General features: G+C 32.4%; 3 protein-coding genes across 3 annotated transcripts; 2 read left to right on the forward strand and 1 right to left on the reverse strand.

The window, feature by feature from the left end:
* The first annotated feature begins 1,069 nt into the window (after positions 1-1,069).
* On the forward strand, positions 1,070-4,818 carry LOC107415797 (probable glycosyltransferase At5g03795). Its single transcript, XM_016024189.4, has 3 exons — positions 1,070-1,797; positions 2,104-2,769; positions 4,026-4,818. Exons 1-3 carry the CDS (start codon positions 1,459-1,461, stop codon positions 4,692-4,694), a joined length of 1,674 nt encoding a protein of 557 aa, XP_015879675.3. The 5' UTR covers positions 1,070-1,458; the 3' UTR covers positions 4,695-4,818.
* Positions 4,819-6,818: 2,000 nt separating this feature from the next.
* Positions 6,819-10,512, forward strand: LOC107415794 (probable glycosyltransferase At5g03795). Its single transcript, XM_048471700.2, has 3 exons — positions 6,819-7,359; positions 7,694-8,350; positions 9,801-10,512. The coding sequence occupies exons 1-3, from the start codon at positions 7,048-7,050 to the stop codon at positions 10,464-10,466; spliced, it is 1,635 nt and encodes a 544-aa protein (XP_048327657.2). The 5' UTR covers positions 6,819-7,047; the 3' UTR covers positions 10,467-10,512.
* Positions 10,513-10,711: 199 nt separating this feature from the next.
* Positions 10,712-16,154, reverse strand: LOC107415796 (serine/threonine-protein kinase SRK2A). The gene is made up of 9 exons (XM_016024188.4): positions 15,597-16,154; positions 15,153-15,227; positions 14,970-15,071; positions 14,821-14,874; positions 14,640-14,732; positions 14,274-14,366; positions 13,087-13,191; positions 12,872-12,970; positions 10,712-11,274 (listed from the first exon to the last, which is right to left on the reverse strand). Exons 1-9 carry the CDS (start codon positions 15,714-15,716, stop codon positions 10,948-10,950), a joined length of 1,068 nt encoding a protein of 355 aa, XP_015879674.3. The 5' UTR covers positions 15,717-16,154; the 3' UTR covers positions 10,712-10,947.
* Positions 16,155-16,316: the final 162 nt, after the last annotated feature.

Below are 16,316 nucleotides of genomic sequence, written 5' to 3' on the forward strand. Positions count from 1 at the left end.
TTTTGGTTTTCCAAATGAACTATATAGATTGCCATTTTAATATGTGATTAGAAATAATTAACCTGGTGAAGAGATCCTTGGCACCTTTCCTTAGTAATACAATGAATACCAATACCCAGTGGCCAATGGCCAACTCTATTAAATTGTTGCGTCATTTGCTCATTTAGTAATAACCTTATTATTAAATCTTTTCAAAATTGATTATACAAACATGTATATAGTCTTAAAAGACTAATCTATAGGGTTCTTTTTGTTTCATACCAAAGGAAATGCAAATAATTTTATTTTGATATTTCTGCTTTTCTTTTTTTCTTTAAACTTGTCGTTAGTTTTTTTTTTTTTTTAATTAATAGCTATGTAAAAAGTCTTAACTACTATTTCAAGCAAAAATGAACTATAAACCACTAAAATTTACACTTTTATTTTCCTTAAAAAAAAAAAAAAAAAACTGAAGAGAACACAAGTTTTATTTATTTTTATATTAGATATGAAACAATACAAATTTAGATATTGCCGTATATGTTATCCAGGATCACAGTGTACTTATCAATATTAATTAAATGCATTCAATAATCTTGGATGTCTTTTACCAAAATAATAACAATGATAATGATAATGATAATAATATAATGTCGCAATGTCGATTTATGTTGGAGGAAATAATGAAACTTTGCATGTCGTATTATGTAGCTTGTAAAATATCTTCCTTAGTTATTTATATATATATATATATATATATATATACATATACATATATGTATATTATATCTGTCTTAAAAAAAAGGGTTTAATATTAGCCTTTACTTTCAACGTTTTATATTAACAAGAACAAAAGTAATATAAAAGTCATTTGTTAATTTGTTTTGGATAGTATATTACTATATTTTTTGTAGTTTCCCAATCAATAATATTTTACTATATCTGTGTTTTGGAATCTAGGAGCTGGGATTTGTATCTTTGTTGTACATGGGATAATAATAATAATAATAATAATAATAATAAAAAAGAAAAATAAAAAAGAAGAAGATGGAAAAGTTCTCCACAAGACACAAACCACATGTTGATCAAAGTAAAAAACTGGCCCGAGTTCGATGATTTGAAAAACAAAGTAAAAAAAATAACTTTTACACTTTACAGAGAAGAGTAAAGGACAGAAGAAAGAGGTAATAGCACGCTAGCAAGCTGATGAAAAAGTCACAATCATGAATTTTGGAATAAATTCATGTGGCGAATAAAGAAAGTTCCAACTAACATCACACATATGGATCAACTAGCAAGCTAATGCGTTCAGTTTTTTCCTTCTTTTTTTTTTTTTTTTGCGTGGATGGGATTATATATTTTATATATCATCAGAGTGCGGTGGGACGTTAAGTGGGAGAGAAATTAAGATATATGATGAATATATATGTCGTACTATTAGACAGTGAGAGAGATTAAGAGCTGAGATCTCCTCCAAACATGTCGCTTTTTACTTCATCTTCTTTTTTATTGGTTTTCCATGTTATTCCTTTACTTGCTGTTCTCCTCCTTTTCTTCACACATCCCAATGTTCTAAGATCTTCTACTTCTTCTTCTTCTTCTTGGACTGTTACATGGAACTTTCCTTCTTCTTCTTCTTCAATAAGTAGAGCTTTTTATTCTTGGGTAGAGGTACAACCTGCTAATGGCTTATCTAATGAGACTATTGATATTGTAGCTTCTCATCATGAAGTGGCTACTGCTCATCAACAACCTCCTCCCCCCTTTTCATCAGCTCTAACTCCAGCTCCAACTCCAACTCCTGCTCCATCTCCAACTGTAATATATAATTAATCCCTCTTCTTCTTCTTCTTTTACACCAAGCAAATATACATACAGCTCAAATTGATGCTATAGATATATATACATACGTGTATATATATATATATATATTTTCAAATAATAGAGTTATCGAAATGATGTTATTAATGATGTGATAATATTTAACCAGTTTGTATTTATTTATTTATTTATATATATTTAAATTTTATGAATTAACATATATTATTCGATAAATGTTTTCCATAAATATTTTGATGTTTATAATACTGCTGATATATTTGTGTTGGAATATATATAATATAGGTCACAAAATTAGATGGTGAAGAGGAGAGTACGGAAGACAGGAATATTTCATCAAGTAGCACAACTGGAAGAGCAAGTGTTGCTAATAAAACAGTACTCACCAGATTGCAAAAAATCGAAAGGAGTTTGCTTAAGGCCCGGTCTTCCATAAGAGAAGCAGCAGCAGCAGCTGGTGATAATTATCAACAACTAATAATTAGAAACTCATCATCAATATCATCATCGAAAGGCACAACTTTATTAATCGATGCAGACGATGACCCAGATTACATTCCTCGCGGACCCATTTACAGGAACTCAAAGGCTTTCCATAGGAGTTACTTGGAGATGGAGAAGCTGTTGAAGATATATGTGTATGAAGAAGGAGAGCTTCCAATTTTCCATAACGGTCCATGCAAAAGCATTTACTCTTCAGAGGGAACTTTTATTCATGAAATGGAGATGAATCAAGTGTTCCGTACAACTGACCCTAATGAGGCTCTCCTTTATTTCCTCCCTTTCAGTGTCAGCATGATGGTTTCCTATCTCTATGACGCTGCTGATCGTCAAAATTTAAATGGGATTAAGGTTTCTGTCACTGACTACATCAATTTGATTGCCAACAAATACCCTTTTTGGAATCGAAGTCTTGGTGCTGACCATTTCATGCTCTCATGCCACGATTGGGTAATCAATCAATATTTTTCTTCCAAAATGTTTAATTTAATTTATTATTAGTATTATTTTCCCATGAGTTTCTAGCTGTGATGAATTTCCTGTTCTCTTTTTGTCTGCGTGTGTGATATATATTCGTTACATTTTGTTTTGGACCACCCCAATCCATCAATTTTGTGTGGCTGTAAAATTGACGAATCAGTTTGGGTTTGGGATTGGGATGTGAAATTAGGAACCAATTCCCTAAGCGATATATATATATATATATATATATACATATATGTGATTCCGTGTAGCAGTTGGCCTTTGTTTGGCTGCTTTTATTATATTGCTTTGGACACAACACACCTTGCTATCTTTGAAGGATAAGGCTTGGAACTATTGCATTGCTAAATATCCACCTTGTCTTTTTTTATATGCAGTGCAACCCTAGATTACTAAACTTAGAAACTACCATTTTAATTTGTCTTTATATTTTTTTGGGGAGCTTGATTTGTTTATATATGTAGAGAGAGAGAATATATATTTGTTACAGTAAGAATTTAAACTATATATAAGTTTATATATGTAGCATATTTGTCTTCATGCTTCAACCGGATAAATTTTTGGAGATGTTTTGGTTATGCACCCTTAACTTGAGTCCCTCAAATATCTAAAACAGATTATTTCTTCAGGAGTAGTTAAACAAGCTATCCTTCTTTTTACTATATATTCCAATTTAAGGTTACTATATTTTAGCTGAATTTCTTTATAACGCAAACATAAACTACCGCAAGAAAAGTCATAGAATACAACAAAATAATTATTTCCGCAATAGCTGTATCCATATATATATTTTCTTAGATTTTTATATTTATTTTCTAATTCCTCTATATTTTGTCCCTATTAGGTATCTTAGAAAATCTTGCAAGTTGCAACTGACTCACGGTACCCCCAATGTATATTTACCTTCTTCATTAACCATATATATAATCACTTAATTTCCTACCCCATGAATTTCATTAATTTCAATTTTTCAAAAATCAATATTATAACATGTACATGTGCAAATATGTTGCAAACATCTATTAATAGTTATAGTGAAATATTAGAAAACTCTTCCAATGATAGATAGGGAATCAAGTAACCATATATTCCTGGAACCAACATGGATACATTATGCCTCACCATCAGCTCTTTCTCATTGTATATGGATGTATGTATGGAGGTATACACGTATATTCTGATATTAACCAAAAAAATTGTGTACAATAATATTGACACTGCAGGGACCAAGGACCTCATCATTCGTTCCTAATTTATACCACAAGTCCATTAGGGTTCTATGCAATGCAAACACATCCGAAGGATTCAATCCATCAAAAGACGCATCCCTACCAGAAATCAACATCCTGACCGGAGAAACTCCCTCCATCGGAGGTTCGTCTCCTTCTACTCGAACCGTTCTTGGATTCTTCGCCGGACATCTTCATGGCTATATAAGGTACTTGCTTTTGCAGCAATGGAAGAACAAAGACAGAGATCTGCAAGTCTACGAGGAACTTCCGAGAGGACTTTCCTACCAAACCATGATGAAGAAGAGCAAGTTCTGCTTATGTCCAAGTGGGTATGAAGTAGCGAGCCCTAGAATTGTGGAAGCCATTTATGCTGAGTGTGTTCCTGTGTTGATTTCTGATGGATATGTGCCACCTTTCAGTGATGTTTTGAAATGGAAGTCGTTTTCAGTGATGGTGAAAGTGAAGGACATCCCAAATATCAAGAACATTTTGATGGGAATTTCTCAAAGGCAGTACTTGAGATTGCATAGGAGACTGAAGCAAGTTCAAAGGCATTTTGTGGTCAATAGTCCTCCTAAGAGATATGATGTTTTTCATATGATTTTGCACTCTGTTTGGCTTAGGAGATTAAACATTCGCATTGATGATTTAGATCCCTAATTAATCAACAATTAAATCGAAAACAAAGAAATACTTTTTTTCTTAAAAAAAAAAATTTTTGTTTTTTTGGAGATTGACTCTACCTATGGTGCAATAAAGCTTGTTTTGCATGAATTGTTGGTCATGTTCTCTTTTTCCTTGTTACATTAATTCTTTCCATAAAAATTAAGTTGTAAATTTCCTTTAGCAGTATTTGGAAAAAAGAAAAAAAATGAAATAAATAACTTCAACACATGAATATAGCTTTTGATAAGGACAACTATCTGTAAACATACATATAGAATTCATTGTGAGACAAATAGTACATGGCATGAAAATTGACCAGTACAAGTTACAACATATACTCTCACACCTTATAGCAATATTACCCATCATAGACACATATAGACTATATAATTAGCATTAATAAAGCAAAAAATTGTAATTACCTAATCACTAGAACAAGGATCATGCTAATTAACTAATTTGGAATTCTCCACTTGCAAGAACCTCCCCCACCCGCTTTTCAAACTCGTCCTCTTCGTCTTCTTCTTTGACATCTGCCTTTACATCCTCATTGCCATCCTGATCCTTTTTTGTCTCCCAGCCCAAATATACAGGCCTAGATGTCGAAGGTGGGTAGCCTCCCCTACGATTTTCATCATCTTGTCCACACTCTGAAGAGAAGAAAATCTTGGGTTGTCCCTGTGGTAACAGATGCCTTGTGCTAACTCTGTTAGCTCCGTCGGCAGATTCTTTAGAAACCATGGGTGGTTCTTAATTTCTTTAATGGAAATCCTTTTCATAACCAAATGCAGTTGGAAATTAATCTTGGAACAAAGAATATTGCAAAGTAGTCCACACTTTAACAATGAAATAGACTAAAATTCACAACTTGTGGTTAAAATTTTGCTAACTTGTATTTTCTCATAGAACACTCTACCAACAGTCTGCCAATCTACTGTAATGTTATATGAAGTGAACTTCTAATACATTGAACTTCTGATTAAGGAAAATATAATATGTATTCAATATTTTTGTAATTTTATAGTAAATTTTAGAATTAATTAATTAAATAATATAATCCTAAAATTTCAATATAATTTCTATTTTTAAAAATAAATTCCATTAATTTCTGTAATTTTTTAAATATATTTTTGTAGATAATTGATAATTTTTGATATTTTTAAATTTTAAACCATATATTTTTTCATTGATTTTAAAATTTTGAACCTTGTATAGAAGTATAACCTTCAATTTTTAGTATTTATATTATGTTTTCAGGGCTACAATTTATAATGCCAAAGATGTAATACACTCATAAAACACTATATCAGTATGCTAGTGACAAAAGCTAAGAATGGTTATTCTATTAGCCACCAAATTTAGTTTTGACAATACTGATAGTAGTTTTAGTACAAAATAATCGCTAATAGTGACAAAAACAGCATTTTTTTCTCAAAACAATTCGTATCTGATGGTAATAGTATATGATAGCGGCAAAATATATATATTTTTTTTCAGCGAGATCTTATTTTGGCTACAAACATTTAAGGTTTGTAACTAATCAGTTCTATGACAAGGATATAGCTACAACTTAGCTATAAATGAAATTCTGTCATAGCTATGGCTTCTAGTGAGAGAATTTTTATTTTTAGTGACAAAATGCATTGTGACTATAGATATGGTCTATTGTAGCGATTACGTCTGTCTTTTAAAAAAAAAAAAAAAAAAAAATTTAATACTAGCCTTTATTGTGAACATTTTACATTAATAAATGTAATATGGAGTCATTTGTTAATTTATACTTTAGAGCATAAAATTTTTATTTATTTTCTACGTACTGGGTAGTGTATCACTATTTTTGTACTTTCTCAGTCATCGACAATATTTTACTATATTTGTATTTTGGAATCCTAGGAGTCAAGATTTGTATCTATGTTGTACACGGAATTGTTACAGACGAAAAAAAAAAAAAGATAGTAAAGTTCTTCACAATCCACGGCTTCATCATCAAATTAATTAAAAAAAAAAAAAAAAGAAGAGAAAAGACAGAAGAAAGAGGTAATAGCACGCTAGCTAGCTAGCTAATGAAAAAGACAAATTCACCCAATAAAAAAAAAAGGCTAATGAAAAAGTCACAATTATGAGCTTTGGAATAAATTCACGTGGAGAATAAAGAAAGTTCCAAATAGCATATATATGAATCAACTAGCTAGTTAATGCATTCAGTTTTTTTCTTTTTTTTGTGTGGATGGTATTATATATTTATATATTTTATGTTTTATGTATTATTAGAGTGCTGTGGGAAGTCAAGTAGGAGAGAAAATTATTATACAGTGAAAGAAATTGAGAGCTGAGTCCTCCTCCAAACATGTCGCTTTTCTCTTCATCTTCTTTTTTATTGGTTTTTCATGTTATTCCTTTACTTGCTTTTCTCCTCCTCTTCTTCACACATCCCAATGTTCTAAGATCTTCTTCTTCTTCTTGGACTATGACATGGAATGTTCCTTCTTCTTCTTCATCTTCTTCTTCAATAACTAGAGCTTTTTATTCTTGGGTAGAAGGACAAAATGCTAATGATTTATCAAATGAGAATATTAATATTACTAAGGCTTCTCATCATGAATTGGCTCCTCATCAACAACCATCCGCACCCTCTTTAGCTCTTGCCCCAGCTCAAACTGTAATATATAATTAATCCCTCTTCTTCTTTCTCTTTTTCTTCTACACCATGCATATGTGTATATATATATATATATATACACACACACATACAGTTCAAACTGATGCTATATATACATATATCTTTGCAATAATACTAAAGTAATCAAAATGTTTATCAAATAATGTTATGAATAATATATGTGATGAAATTTAATTGGTTGGTTTTTAACTCACTCATTTCTCTATAATTTATATGAATATGTAAACTAATGATACATTGACATGTCATTTGATAAACATTTTGCTGCCTAAGCACCACTAATATATTTTGTGTTGGGTTATGCATAATACAGGTTATGAAATTAGATGGTGAAGAAGAGAGTACAGAAGACAGGAATATTTCATCAAGTAGTACAATTGGAAGAGTAATTGTTGCTAATAAAACACTACTAACCAGATTGCAAAAAATCGAAAGGAGTTTGCTTAAAGCCAGGTCTTCCATAAAAGAGGCAGCAGCATCTGGTGATAATTATCAACAACAAATTAGAAATGCATCAATATCATCATCAAAAGGCACAACCATATTAATCCATGCAGACAATGACCCAGATTACGTTCCTCGTGGGCCCATTTACTGGAACTCAAAGGCTTTCCATAGGAGTTACTTGGAGATGGAGAAGCTGTTGAAGATATATGTGTATGAAGAAGGAGAGCTTCCAATTTTCCATGGCGGTCCATGCAACAGCATTTACTCATCAGAGGGAACTTTTATTCATGAAATGGAGATGAATAAAGAGTTCCGTACAACAGACCCTCATGAGGCACTCCTTTATTTTCTCCCTTTCAGTGTCACTAGGATGGTTTCCTATCTCTATGACCCTGCTGATCGTCAAAATATGAATGGAATTAGGGTTTCGGTAACTGACTACATCAATTTGATTGCCAACAAATACCCTTTTTGGAATCGAAGTCTTGGTGCTGACCATTTCATGCTCTCATGCCATGACTGGGTAATCGATTAATATTCATCATCTTTAATATTTTCATTTAATTTATTTATTTTTGTTCCATGTGTTTCTTGCTTGCTTTGCTTTAATTCTGTGGAATGAAATTCCTGCTCTCTGTGTGTGTGTGTGTGTGTAATATTTTAAATTTAGTTTTGGACCACCCCAACAAGTTTGTGTGGATGTTAAATTGATGAATCAGTTCGGGTTCCCATTTGGGATGTGAAATTAAGAATCAATTTCCTAAGCGACAAAATATATCCTTTTCGCAATTCGCCGTTGTTTGGCTGCTTATTTAATAGTGCTTTGGACACAACCTATCTTGCCAGCTTTTAAGGATAAGGCTTGGATTTATCCCCAAAAAAAAAAAAAAAAAAAAAACAAAAGGAAAAGGATAAGGCTTGGAACTATTGCATTGCTAAATATCCACCTTGTATTTTTTATGTGCAGTGCAACCCTAGATTACTGAACTTAGAAACTACTATTGTAATTTGCTTATATATTTGAGTATATAAAGAGAGTGTATATATATATATATATATATATTTGTTACAGTAAAAAATTAAACTATATATAAGTTTATATATGTAGCATATTTATCTTCATGCTTAAACCAGATTATTTTTGGAGATATTTTGGTTATGTACACTTGAGTCCCCCAAGCATCCTAAACAAGATTATTTCTTCTGGAGTAGTTGAAGAAATCATCCTCTCTTTTACTATATATTCCAATTATCATTTTTTATTGCCACTTTTTAGCTGGATTTCTTTATACATTAATATTATATATATATATATATATATATAAAGTCAAGCTATAGTAAAAAAAAGTTTAAATGAAATGTTAATAATCAATTTGTTTTGATTTGCACTTTACAGAATGAGAATATCCTGATAAGATTAAGACTTTTGATAACATAGTCAACATATATAATGTTTATTATATTTATTTATATATAGCTATGAACATAATGCAACCACGTCATCCTAAGAAAAGTCATATAATACAACAAAGTAATTATTTCTACACTTGTTGTATGCTTTATATATATTTTCTCAGATTTTTATATTTATTTTCTTATTCTTCTATATGTTGTCTCTATTAGGTATCTTAGAATATCTTGCAAGTTGCAATTGACTCACGGTACCCCCAACATATATTTACCTTCTTCATTAACCTTATATTGTCACTTATTTCCTACCCCATTAATTTTCAATTTTTCAAAAATTAATCAATATTATAACGAGTATATATACAATATGCTGCAACATCTATTAACCGTTATAGTGAAATAGAAAGCTGTTCCAATGATAATTAGTGAATCAAGTGATATTTCTGGAACCAAACATGGATACACAATGCCTCACCATCACTCTTTCTCTCTAATATATATGGATGTATGTATGGATGTAGATTAACAGCAAAAATTGTGTACAATGAATGTTGGCACTGCAGGGACCATGGACCTCATCCTTTGTTCCTAATTTATACCACAAGTCCATTAGGGTTCTATGCAATGCAAACACATCCGAAGGATTCAATCCATCGAAAGATGCATCCCTACCAGAAATCTACCTCCAGCCCAGAAAAAATCCCTTCGTCGGAGGTCCCACTCCTTCTAGAACTATTCTTGGATTCTTTGCCGGACGTCTTCATGGCCATATAAGGTACTTGCTTTTGCAACAATGGAAGAACAAAGACAAAGACCTCCAAGTCTACGAGGAACTTCCGAGAAGAATTTCCTACCAAACCATGATGAAGAATAGCAAGTTCTGCTTATGTCCAAGTGGGTATGAAGTTGCAAGCCCTAGACTTGTGGAAGCCATTTATGCTGAGTGTGTTCCTGTGTTGATTTCTGATGGATATGTGCCACCTTTCAGTGATGTTTTGAAATGGAAGTCGTTTTCAGTGATGGTGAAAGTGAAGGACATCCCAAATATCAAGAATATTTTGATGGGAATTTCTCAAAGGCAGTATTTGAAATTGCATAGGCGAGTGAAGCAAGTTCAAAGGCATTTTGTGGTCAATAGTCCTCCTAAGAGATATGATGTTTTTCATATGATTTTGCACTCTATTTGGCTTAGAAGATTAAACATTCGCATTGATGATTTAGATCCCTAATTAGTCAACAATTACATCGAAAACAAGGAAATACCTTTTTTTTTTTTTCTTTTTCTTTTTTTTCAAGTTTATTTATAAGAGATTGAATCTACCTACATGATGCAATAAAGCATGTTTTGCATGAATTGTTGGTCGTATTCTCTCCTTATTGCACTAATTCTTTCCATCCAAATTAAGTTGCAAATTTCCTTTAGCAGTACATAGGGCAAAACAAAACAAAACCAAAAAAAAAAAAAAAAAAGGCAGAAAATAACTTCAAACACATGAATATAGTTTTAGATGAAGATGACTATTTGTTCACATACATAGAGTTCATAGTGAGACAAATAGTAAATTACATGAAAATTGACCAGTACAAATTACAGCATATACTCTCACACCTTATCCAATTATTGCCATCATAAACACAAATAGATTATATAATTAGCATTAATAAAACTAAAATTGTAATTACCTAATAACTAGAACAAGGATCATCTGATTAACTAATTTGGAATTCTCCACTTGCATGAACCTCCCTCACCCTCTTTTCATACTCATCCTCTTCATCTTCTTCTTCTTCAACCTCTTCATCTACGTCGCCATCCTCTTCTTCTTCTGTCCCCCAGCCAAATCCCCTAACAGGCCTAGATGCTGGAGGCGGGTTTCTAGCCTCCCCTACTATTTTCATTATCTCATCCACACTCTGGAGAGAAGAAAAGCTTGGGTTGTCCCTCTGATAATAGATGCCTTGAGCTGACTCTGTTAGCTCCCTTGGCAGATTCTTTAGAAACCATGGATGGTTCTTAATTTCTTTAATGGAAATCCTCTGCATAGCCAGTTGGAAATTAATCTTGTAACAGAGAACATTGCATAGTAGTCCACACTTTTATAATGAAATAGACTGAAATGCACTTGTGGTAAAAATCTTGCTAGCTTGTATATTCATATAGAACACTCTACCAATCGTCTGCTAATCTACTGTAATGTTATACGAAAAGATCTTATGATAAATTGGCCTAACAATCCTAAAGCATTCAGCCCCAGTTATAAGGAAAATTTTCATTAAATTCAGGAGCTTTTATAAGTTGAGAATGTTGATTAATAACTTATTTTCAAATGTGTGAAAAATGGAGCCAACTTAAGCATTGCCAATTACATCAAAGCTCAAAGACATTTAACTAGGAAATAGGTCCTATTACTAATGTAAAGCATGCTAATCATGACAAAGGATCACATAGGAAATAGGAGCAGGACTTCAAATGTCGAATTGACTTGATACAGACTAAGCACATGGATAGAAATTTGGATATTGGAATATTTACAAATGTTTTTGTTTTTATATCTAAACATCTATAACAAACATTCAAGTGAAAACTAACATTTGGTTAAAATCTCTGAGTGGTCAGGCATTGCACTGCCAATCATAAGGAGAGTGTCTAAATATGGGAACTTTCACGCAGCAAAGGCAAGTGATCTACTTATGGAAAAAATAGACACATTATGATCATGACAGTTTCATAATTCACCAATAACCACTTCCTCTGTTTTAAGAAACAAGATTACATATGAAAACAGCATGACAGTTCTCTTTTAATTTTCATAACTTATTTTTGGGTACATCTCAGCATCATAATAGAATCTTCGTTTCTTTTTTTTTATTTTTCCCCCTAAGTAGAAGGTTTTACTTCATTACTTGCTCAAAAATTTTTATCTCTTTTTACTGTTACTTAAGATCTAAGAAACTACACTGAAGAACAGAGTATGTATAGGAAAAACAAAAATATGTCTTTCCTTTCCCTTGCTTTGGCTTTTTCCAAGCATTTATCTGTTAATATGACCAAAATCGATGAATAAGCAGGAGAATTTTCCGAGATTTTTGAAAAGCTAAAGACAAAATATGCATGCACTAGGAACTAGAAAATAAACAAGATAAATAAAAAGGGAAGAAAGGCAGAAAGGAACAAAGTAAGAAAAATCAGATACAAATTGTATTTTGGCAAGATATTAATTCCATGATTGTGAAGCATATGATTTGGGGGTACTATATATATACCTTAAGAACTATATTTCACACGCTTATTAAACTTTGTATTCACACAAGGTAATTTTCAACTCAAGAAGCAGCCAAGAAACTATTCTTTCTAAAAGTTTTGCTTTATATATGCTTTGCATGGTCAGAGCAAACCATTTTATTTTCATACAAAATCATGCAGAGCAGCCATCATATATGGTAAAGGACCAGACAGTCAAACAGACCGCTAAAAATGGCCTCTCAAGAAAACATACGAACACAAAAAGGAAAAAAGTTTCGAAACTGAAAAAACTTGTGAGGATATGTATAAGCTAGCAGGGCAATATATCATGAAAGATGGCCAATTTGCAATAACTGAAATGAAAACTAGTAATGCCACAAAAATACTAACTCTGAAAGGATTTGCAACGAATATACGAGAAAGTAGGTGTCTACAATCTTGAGATATGTGAACATAGTCAGGGATTTTGTATTGGACAGCCATTATACGCTGCAGAAGAAGAAATAAAGAATAAAGATTAAAAAAGATGCTGAGAATTTATTTTAATCTATCCTAAAATATTACATAAACAAAGTAAATTTCATTTAGAAGAGAAGGATAGCCACCTGAATTGTTTTCCTAAAATTTTTAGGATCATCTTGGTCTTCAAAAGGGTAAGCTCCAACCAGCATAACATAAAGGGTCACTCCACATGACCAAACATCAGCCAACTAAATTAAAGGAAAACTAAATAAATAAATGAAGCCAAAAGCAAAGGAGAAGTTACACGTAATTCAAATTATACGCACTCAAAAGATAAAGGCTATCAGTTAAAAAACCCTATGCAAATGAAACAGTTGGGATAAATTTGTCAAACTAATTTTTTTTGGTTAATCCATTTAATTTGTTTTGATGTTTTAGATTTTGACCAGAAACATGGAAGCAAAAATATAAAGAAATTTTATATGTAGGAAAAGATAATAAATTCCCTCTCTAACCTATGCTCAAATGACAATTTAACAATTACTCTCAACTTTTGGAAGGTTACAGATTAGAAAAGGGTAGAAAAGTATTACTATAATATAACAAATTCTCCAGCATCTCTGGATGTGGCCAAAGAAAACTAAAGGACAAAATAATAGTCCAAGCTGAATGAACCTTAACTAAATGGGCTCCATCAGTGAGTGCCTCATAAAGTGAAAATGCTAAGCATGCCACGAATATAGACAATCAACATTTGAAACTATACATCTCAGATGGGATGTCTATGAAGTTACTCAGTATATTAAGGGACTGATCTTGTATAAATTTAAGGACATACATTTCTTTTTTAAAATTCTTGAGTCAGCAGGATGTTACTTGGTATAGTTGTTTTAGTTTCTAGGCTACATAGAGGATTTCTCAAGTTTTGTAATGCAAGATTTTAATACAAATAAAGTTAAATTTTCCATCAAAGAAAAGGATCAACTTTATATGGAGTCAAGTACATGCTAACATGTGCTGCTTTACTTGCACATGCACTTTAGCTGATCCTTCTGTATGCATACTTGGCATGAGGAAATTTTTATCCTCTTGGCCAATATAATATTGTATCGTTATCTTTTTCAAAAAGTGTCCAATTGATCTTTAAATTATCAAAATCCATAGTAGTGCCAGAGGAGTCACCTTCATTCTTTGTTTGTGCTTGTCTTAATCAGCACCTAACTTGCATATCAATCATAACCCAAGTGGTACAATAAAGACAACATGTATCATCCAACAACAACCTGATTCAATTTTAATTTTTCCTAAAAAGAAAAGAACCAGAACTTACCTTGCCATCATACTCGCGCCGAGACAGGACCTCTGGTGCAATATATGCTGGAGTACCAACTGTAGACTTTGGTCTTGAATGCAGCAAGGATGACTGCATACAAACAAGCACTTTTAAGTAAACAAAATATCAAAGTGTTTAAAGTGAATTATAGATGAGCTTGTGTTTTTGTATAAAATTTTTATGTATTCTACCCTAACTACCCTATAGATCATGTCTTGAAATTTGGTCAATGACAGTTTGTTATAGCAACATCTACAAGATTTGGATCTAAAGCAAACTCAAGTTTGTTAATCCTGTTCTTTATTACCAAAGCCAAATACAAAGCGAATCAATAAATTTCTTAAATGACAGTACTCATACAACCTTAGAGTAACCAAAATCACAAATTTTCAGGCGTGGCGCAGGGCTTCCATCTAGAAGGGTGTTTTCCAGTTTCAAATCTCTATGGCATATTTGCTGCAAATTAAGAGGAAAAAGACAAAAAGAAAAAATGAGAAACAAGACAAGAAAATATATTTCAAATTGATTTCGAGTTTGATTATACCATGTTATGGCAATAGTTGACACCTGAAATCAGCTGTTGAAAGAAATATCGAGCCTGAAGAAACAGAAAGCAACACTGCCATAAAAATTTACTGCATATAAAACAACAAAGATAGTAGAAAAGGGAAAATGTTGGAGAAGAATTATAACCTCATCTTCACTAAATCTACCGGCATTGCAGATTCGTTCAAACAGTTCTCCACCTGCCGCATACTCCATTACTATTGCCAGATGCGTGGGAGTCAAAACCACCTGTATATCATAATCCAGAACTCCAAATCAAAATCTTGAAGATTTCAGAACAAGAAAGGCCATGAAAAGAAGAATACTAGCCTCCTTGAACCGGATGATATTGGGATGACGAAGCGATCTGTGGTTCATAATCTCTCTGGCCACATTCTCATCAATCTGCACACGACTCAATATAAATATGTCAATACAAGCAATCAATCTTTCCGTTAGGAAGTTGAGAACAAATGGAAATAAATCATATTCAAGCATCAAAAAATGTAAGCTTCCGTTGTATCGAATTTCAGATTCTGGGTTCCTCTAACTAATGAAAATCATTCAAGATTTCAAAAAGCTCTGTAACTATCATTCTCCTTCTCCTGCATTTTCTCGATGACCAGTTAAAGCCTGATTAAAAACGTTATGTTCCAGTAATAAATGTCGAATCTTTCATCATTTTTTAAAACAAAGAACGAGACCCAGAAACTCAAAACAGAAAACCCATCACTCATTTTTCGAATGTAGAAAAACAAAAAATAAAAATCAAACCTTGTGGCCACGCTCGATGTATTTCATGGCGACAAGCTCCTTGGTCTCCTTGTGTCTCAAAAGCCTCGCCACCCCGAAATTCCCAGCTCCCAAATCCTTGACAAGCTCGTACTTTTCCATCCCACTTCACTGCAAATAATTCAAGGATAATTGACAAGAAAATGACTAGAATTGGAGCTCGATCAAACTAAAAGTAACAACCACTTTCAGAGCGTTATAAGTGGAAGAAACATGAAGTCTTCAGTTGGTTTTGTACATATAGATTAATGCTTGTCGTATTACTATTGTATGTATATGCAAAGGGTGCAGAGAATCAGAGAGATTGGTCCTTTTTCTTTTTTTTCTTTTATTTATTTATTTATTTTTTTCGGTGGGGGGTGTAATTAATCAGAGAGATGGATGTGGAGCTTGGGATGGAATCCACATGGTTTACATATATAAATCGATATCCATCTATATGAATAATTTATAGGAAGCAAGTTGAGAGAGAGAGAGAGAGAGATTGAATCCGACAGAGTCAGAAAATAAGGAAGTGAAAAGAGTGAGTGTGTAAGGGAGAGCATGATGTGCACGTGGAGGCTGAAGGCGTTAGGAGTTGGAAATATTATTATTTATTGTTTGTTTTATTCATTGATATATGAAATATGTGGGAATATGGAGAGTTATGGGAATCCATGACCAGCTTGAATCCAATCACTGCCTCTTCATCGTCGGTTACTT

This window comes from Ziziphus jujuba, chromosome 4 (genome assembly GCF_031755915.1).
Source record: "Ziziphus jujuba cultivar Dongzao chromosome 4, ASM3175591v1".
In the NCBI taxonomy this organism is placed as follows: domain Eukaryota; kingdom Viridiplantae; phylum Streptophyta; class Magnoliopsida; order Rosales; family Rhamnaceae; genus Ziziphus; species Ziziphus jujuba.

What these genes read in the sequence shown, in the direction of transcription:
- LOC107415797 (XM_016024189.4), top strand. Translation starts at nt 1,459, where the DNA reads ATGTCGCTTTTTACTTCATCTTCTTTTTTATTGGTTTTCCATGTTATT. An exon ending in CTCCTGCTCCATCTCCAACT is followed by an intron (nt 1,798 to 2,103) that starts GTAATATATAAT and finishes TATATAATATAG; the next exon opens with GTCACAAAATTAGATGGTGA. An exon ending in TGCTCTCATGCCACGATTGG is followed by an intron (nt 2,770 to 4,025) that starts GTAATCAATCAA and finishes TTGACACTGCAG; the next exon opens with GGACCAAGGACCTCATCATT.
- LOC107415794 (XM_048471700.2), top strand. Translation starts at nt 7,048, where the DNA reads ATGTCGCTTTTCTCTTCATCTTCTTTTTTATTGGTTTTTCATGTTATT. An exon ending in CTCTTGCCCCAGCTCAAACT is followed by an intron (nt 7,360 to 7,693) that starts GTAATATATAAT and finishes TGCATAATACAG; the next exon opens with GTTATGAAATTAGATGGTGA. An exon ending in TGCTCTCATGCCATGACTGG is followed by an intron (nt 8,351 to 9,800) that starts GTAATCGATTAA and finishes TTGGCACTGCAG; the next exon opens with GGACCATGGACCTCATCCTT.
- LOC107415796 (XM_016024188.4), bottom strand. Translation starts at nt 15,716, where the DNA reads ATGGAAAAGTACGAGCTTGTCAAGGATTTGGGAGCTGGGAATTTCGGG. An exon ending in GTGATTTTGGTTACTCTAAG is followed by an intron (nt 14,367 to 14,639) that starts GTTGTATGAGTA and finishes GTTTGTATGCAG; the next exon opens with TCATCCTTGCTGCATTCAAG. An exon ending in GGCGCGAGTATGATGGCAAG is followed by an intron (nt 13,192 to 14,273) that starts GTAAGTTCTGGT and finishes CCTTTAATTTAG; the next exon opens with TTGGCTGATGTTTGGTCATG.